Consider the following 6,000-nt stretch of genomic DNA (forward strand, 5'->3'; position numbering starts at 1 on the left):
TGGAGAAGAGGGTATTACATGCAGTTGGATACCAGACAATCCAATTTAGTGAAAGAAAATCATACCCTAGACAAGACATTGCAATAATAAATGCCTCACGTAATAAATTATGCTCTGCAAGGAGAAGACAGTCCATTCCTTGATAAGAAGACATCGTTTCATTGATTCCCTGTACCATCAACAAAGCACATTCAAGAACAGAAAAAAAAAGTATATTATAGTCAGGGTGCATCTCTCTTGAAATAAAATATGTGCACCAACTGGTAAAAACAATTGTCACACATTTAAATGTCTAAACAAAGCAGGACGCATCATAAAGGGACATACAAAAAACTAATCATAATGCAAAGAGTATACCGTGGGCGTCGCACTCCAATCACTGTTCTGGGGTCCTTTATCAGACATGCTGCTTCTACTGTCAGTACTCCCGTCAGATTTTTCTGAGCTGCTCCCATCTGATTTACCCAGGATGCTCCCATCTTTTGTGTTCGCTATTTCCTCTGAAATGGCTTCTGCACTCCTCGAAACTAAATCAGGTTGGAATATAACCAGAGGAAATTCCAATTTTACAAGATCAGCGCCGCGAAGTTTGTCGCTCCTGTAGTTCCAGAGATGCTGCAAAAAAATTTAAAAAAATGACCAATGCAAAGGAAATAAAAAAAATGAAGGGTCCCAGTCATCTCAGAGTATGTACATGAAGCACTATAATGAAGTAAAGTGTTAGGAAGGACCTGAACCATCTTAGAGCCATGATGCCGAGCCTTGATCAACTTCTGGTCGGCCAGGAGAAGTGAAACCTTTAGAAAGGATTCCACGTATGCTTCCTCTTCTGTTCTTACATATTTCACATTGATCAGACATCACTAATGCATTGTTTGATAAAAGAAAAAAGTGACAAAATTTGAAGAAAGCACGCCGGTAATGAGTTGTGCACATAACTGAAGGTGTATCTTCAAATTGACAAGTTCTCGGTACAGAATTTACTGGGTCCCATGTCAGATCACAAGCTAGCGAATTAGAACTTCAACCAAATCTGCTTAACCAATACTCCCTCCGTTCACAAATATAAGATGTTATAACTTTTTTTGAATCGTATGTATATAGACACGTTTTAGTGTGTTTGTTCACTCATTTCAGTCCGTACGTAGTCCATATTGAAATATTCAAAACATCTTATATTTGTGAACGAAGGTAGTACAAAGTTAGGGGAAGAAAATCCAAAACGACGAGCTAAGAACATATTATTTATTTCAAGACCGACATTCCAGCGCTAGAGTAGAGACTGTTAGTTTTGTGTAAGCGTCTCTACCCTCGTACAGAGGGCCGCGTGGTGTTTATATTGATTGGGGAGAGACCCATCTCTCATAGGTTACAACCGTAGAGATATTACAGGAGGTTTTATAGGAGGGATAAGAGAGAATAACAAGATAAAAGATCCTACTCCTATAACAACCCTTGGCGCATAAGGCAGCCGCACAAGGCAACGTACATGACAGAGTTTACATGTTTAACACCTTCCCTTAATCATAACTTAACTAAGTTAAGATTACGCTTGAATTCTTCAAACTGTCTTGTAGGCAAAGCCTTTGTGAACCCATCTGCAACTTGATCTTTGGAGTGAACAAAATGAATTTCCAATTATTTGCTTGCAACTCTTTCTCGAACAAAATGATAATCAATTTCGATATGTTTTGTTCTTGCATGGAAAACAGGATTAGCAGATAAATATGTAGCACCAAGATTATCACACCAGAGACAGGAGGGTTGTGCATGACCTATTCCAAGTTCTCTGAGCATGGATTTGACCCAAATAATTTCTGAAGTTGCATTTGCTAAAGCCTTGTATTCTGCCTCAGTACTTGACCGTGAGACTGTGGCTTGTTTCCTTGCACACCACGAGATAAGGTTAGGTCCAAAGAAAACAGCAAAACCACTTGTTGAGCGTGTGTCATCTAGGCACCCTGCCCAGTCAGAATCAGAGAAGGCACTAACAAGAGTGGATGGTGACTTGCTGAATGTCAGACCAATACTCAAAGTATCCTTAACATATCTTAATATGCGTTTCGCAGCAGTCCAATGTGCAATGGTAGGTGCATGAAGGAATTGGCAAACTTTGTTTACAGCAAAGGAAATATCAGGCCTTGTAAGAGTTAGGTACTGAAGAGCTCCTACCATACTTCTGTACCTTGTACTGTCATCAGGACTCAAGGGTTCACCTTCTTCAAGAGATAACTTCTCTGTACTCGACAACGGTGTAGGTGAGGATTTGCACCCTTGCATGCCAACCTTGCTTAGGAGATCAGCTGCATACTTCTCCTGAGAGAGATGAAGACCACCTTCCCTGTTTCTCTTGACCTCAATGCCAAGAAAGAAATGCAAATCTCCCAAATCCTTGAGAGCAAAGTCAGCATTCAAGTCTTTTAACAGGGCTGTTACTGCTGCACTGGATGAACTTGTAACAATAATATCATCAACATAAATAAGCACAAATATGGAGATATGTGACTTATTGTAGATAAACAGAGATGTGTCAGACTTTGAGGGCACAAAACCAAGTGACCGAAGCTTTGTACTTAGCCGTGAATACCAAGCTCGAGGGGCTTGTTTCAATCCGTAAAGAGACCTGTCAAGTTTGCACACATATGAGGGTTTGTTCCTGTCTTCAAAACCAGGAGGTTGACGCATGTACACTTCCTCTTCCAGAACACCATGAAGGAACGCGTTCTGTACATCTAGCTGTCTGAGGCTCCATCCTCTGGACACATCGATGGACAAAACAAGACGGATAGTTGCAGCTTTCACGACATGACTAAATGTATCCTCATAATCAATACCGTACCTCTGTTTGAATCCTTTGGCAACAAGCCTAGCTTTATAGCGATCTATGGTGCCATCTGATTTCTTCTTTATCCTGAATACCCATTTGCAATCAATTAAGTTTTTACCTCGGTGTGCAGGAACTAGATGCCATGTTTTGTTTTTCTGCAACGCTTGAAATTCTTCTTCCATTGCCTTTTTCCAACGTGAATCCTTGCATGCTTCGTGGAACGTACGAGGTTCACCTGTGGAACATGTCAAACCTAACTTAACTTTGTAATTTGTGTGTTGGATTACCCCTGATCGGAGACGTGTTCGTGGTGCATCAGGAACAGGTGCAGTTTCCGCTGGTGCAGAAGATCATGTGGTCTGCTGCAGCAGATCCGAAGCAGATTCCCTTTGCCAGATCTTCTGTGGCGGGCGATGGTGAAGACACGAGCGAGGATGGCGCAGAAGATCCAGGCGGAGCCGCCGCCAGATCCGGATCGGTTCCCGTGCCCGCAGCTGGTTGGTGGAGGCGCCTGGTGTAGACGCGCGGCTCCACACCGAACCGCTCGATCGGGTGACCTGCGGAAGCCGACGCGCGCGTGGGGGAGAGCGGGCCCGCGGTCCGTCGCGTGGCATCCCCAGGTTGGCGAGGCGCGCGTGGCGTGGGCGGGGGGCCTGCAGACGCGGAGTTGGAGGGGGCGCTGCCGCCCGGGTCCTGACACGGCTCGGGGGATCCCGAGGCAGATCCTGTCGAGGGTGATCCCAACGAGGATTCGGCTGCAGGGTTGTTGCACCATGGGGGACACATGAAATATTGCTCGTTTGGCCTGTTTGCTTCATGATTTTGCACCAAATTTTTTCTGTTGCTTCCGCATCCGACCCTGCAGTACCAGAAGACTCAAGCTCAAGGTTAGGAGGGTTAGTCATGTGATCACAATTATCGTCCCCATGATGCAAAGAGGTCAAATGAGAAGGAAGAAGGAGGATTTCTTTGCGAAGGAGGGCACCGGCATTTGGATGTAGTGTGGCTAAGGGAAAATCGTCTCGTAAAAAATGACATCCCTAGAGATGTAGACACGTCCCATGGGTACGTCAAGACACTTGACACCTTTGTGCTGGGCACTATAGCCAAGAAACACACATTGGGTGGAACGAAACACAAGTTTGCGATTATTGTAGGGACGGAGATTTGGCCAACATGCACACCCAAAAACACGAAGAGACTTGTAATCAGGACGAACTTGGAGAAGTCGTTGCATAGGAGTTTCATTATTGATGACACGGCTAGGGAGCATATTAATAAGGTGGACAGCGGTGAGGAACGCTTCGTCCCAAAACTTCAAGGGCATAGATGCACCTGCAAGAAGAGCGAGGCCTACGTCCACAATATGCCTATGCTTGCGTTCAGCGGAGCCGTTCTGTTGGTGCGCGTGGGGGCAAGAAACATGATGGGAAATGCCAAGTTTTTGAAAAAACGAGTTTAATTTCTCGTACTCACCACCCTAGTCGGACTGGACGGCAATTATTTTGCGATCAAACTTGCATTCAACAAGTGCTTGAAAATTCTTAAATACTTGGAAAACATCGAAACGACGTTTGAGAAGGTAAATCCAAGTAAATTTACTGAAATCGTCAATGAAGCTAACGTAGTACGTATGTCTACCAACCGAGGAGGGGGCAGGACCCCATACATCAGAAAAAATAAGTTGGAGCGGCTTGGTAGAAATACTAGTAGAAATATGATATGGCAATTGATGAGATTTTGCCTTTTGACAAGAATCACAGACAGTTTCGATGCTACGCACTTGTTGCACGACAAAAAAAGATGGATGTCCTAGTCTAGCATGCCACCTGTCCGGGGAGATTTTGATGACACCAAAGACTTGTTTATTGAAGCTTCTGAACTCGGGAAAAAGAGGGTAGAGCCCACGCACGCATCTACCGCGATAGAGAATTCTCCGTGTGACCTGATCCTTGATCAAAAAGAAATAGGGATGAAATTCAAGGAAAACATTGTTGTCAAGAGCAATATGATGTACTGAAAGAAGATTTTTGGCAGTTTGAGGAACATGCAAGATGTTTTTGAGGTGAATGTCACGATGAGGGGTTGCAATAATTGAATGACCAACATGAGCTATCTCCATACCTTCTCCATTGGCATTATGAACCTGATCTTGCCCGGGGTACTTGTCGTGCATGGTCAGCTTGTCCAGCTCGTGAGTGATGTGGTTGGAGGCGCCGGAGTCAGCGTACCAGTTCGTGTCCACACCATAGGAGGCGTCCACAGCAGCTGCAACGTTCTTGCATTGGGTGTTGCTCTCGGCATAATGGAAGTCGCAATCCTTCGCAATATGGTTATTTTTCTTGCAAATTTGACACTTGTTAAGATATTCATCATAACCTTGGAAGGGACGACGAGTGTTGTTGTTGTTGCGGCGCTGGTAGTTGTTGTTGCTGCGCTGGTTGTAGTGGCCTCCACCACCACCACCGCCGTGCTGGAAGTGGCCACCACCACCGCCACCAGCATGCGGATAGGGAGCACCGCCACCGCCGCCACCGTGCTGGAGTTGGCCGCCGCCGCTGCCGTATGGACCGCCACGATAGCCCCTACCACCACCACCTTTGGGAGGGTTCTGAGAGGGTTTGGGAGGCCCGCGACCACGATAGGCGGCATTAGCAGAGGACTTGAAAGCGCCGGGACCAGTTCCTTGGAACAGCTCGACGCGTTGATCAAAGTTGGAGATCATGCCAAAGAGTTCATCGGTGGAGACAGGATCAACACGCACGTCAAGAGCGGATATGATGGGCTGATATTCCATGTCGAGGCCGGCGATGATGAAGGAGATGAGCTCATCTTCGCTGATGGGTTTTCCTGCGGCCGCGAGTTCATCAGATAGCGCCCGCATCTGCCCAAAGTAGGCGGCGGCGCTGAGGGAACCCTTCTGGGCATTGGAGAGAGCAATACGACAGTTGTTGACGCGAGACTTGGATTGAGCCGAGAACATGTTGGCTAGGGCAGACCAGATGGCATGAGAAGTCTCGAGAGAAGCAACCTGCACCAGGACCTCTTTGGAAAGGTTGCGGAGCAAGTAGGCTACGATTTGTTGGTCTTGGATGAGCCATGGGGTATGGGCGGGGTTCGGACCGATCTGATCTTTCCCGTCTGAGGTTTTTGTGGTGATGGTTCTAGGTGGC

General features: G+C 46.2%; 1 protein-coding gene and 1 pseudogene across 1 annotated transcript in view; both read right to left on the reverse strand.

The window, feature by feature from the left end:
• Window positions 1-3,602, reverse strand: part of LOC147964681 (uncharacterized) — a 38,327-nt gene extending 34,725 nt beyond the window's left edge. The window contains exons 1-4 of the mRNA XM_087530104.1: window positions 3,115-3,602; window positions 1,961-2,911; window positions 732-834; window positions 358-615 (exon numbers count right to left, since the gene is read on the reverse strand). Of these exons, the coding sequence (XP_087386230.1) occupies window positions 358-615; window positions 732-834; window positions 1,961-2,911; window positions 3,115-3,602 (1,800 nt within the window). The remainder of the gene's footprint in view (window positions 1-357; window positions 616-731; window positions 835-1,960; window positions 2,912-3,114) is intronic.
• Window positions 3,603-5,533: 1,931 nt separating this feature from the next.
• LOC125517762 (small nucleolar RNA Z247) lies at window positions 5,534-5,672 on the reverse strand (annotated as a pseudogene).
• Window positions 5,673-6,000: the final 328 nt, after the last annotated feature.

Source organism: Triticum urartu, chromosome 6A (assembly GCF_056163025.1).
Source record: "Triticum urartu cultivar PI428250 chromosome 6A, HENAU_Tu73, whole genome shotgun sequence".
Taxonomy (NCBI): domain Eukaryota; kingdom Viridiplantae; phylum Streptophyta; class Magnoliopsida; order Poales; family Poaceae; genus Triticum; species Triticum urartu.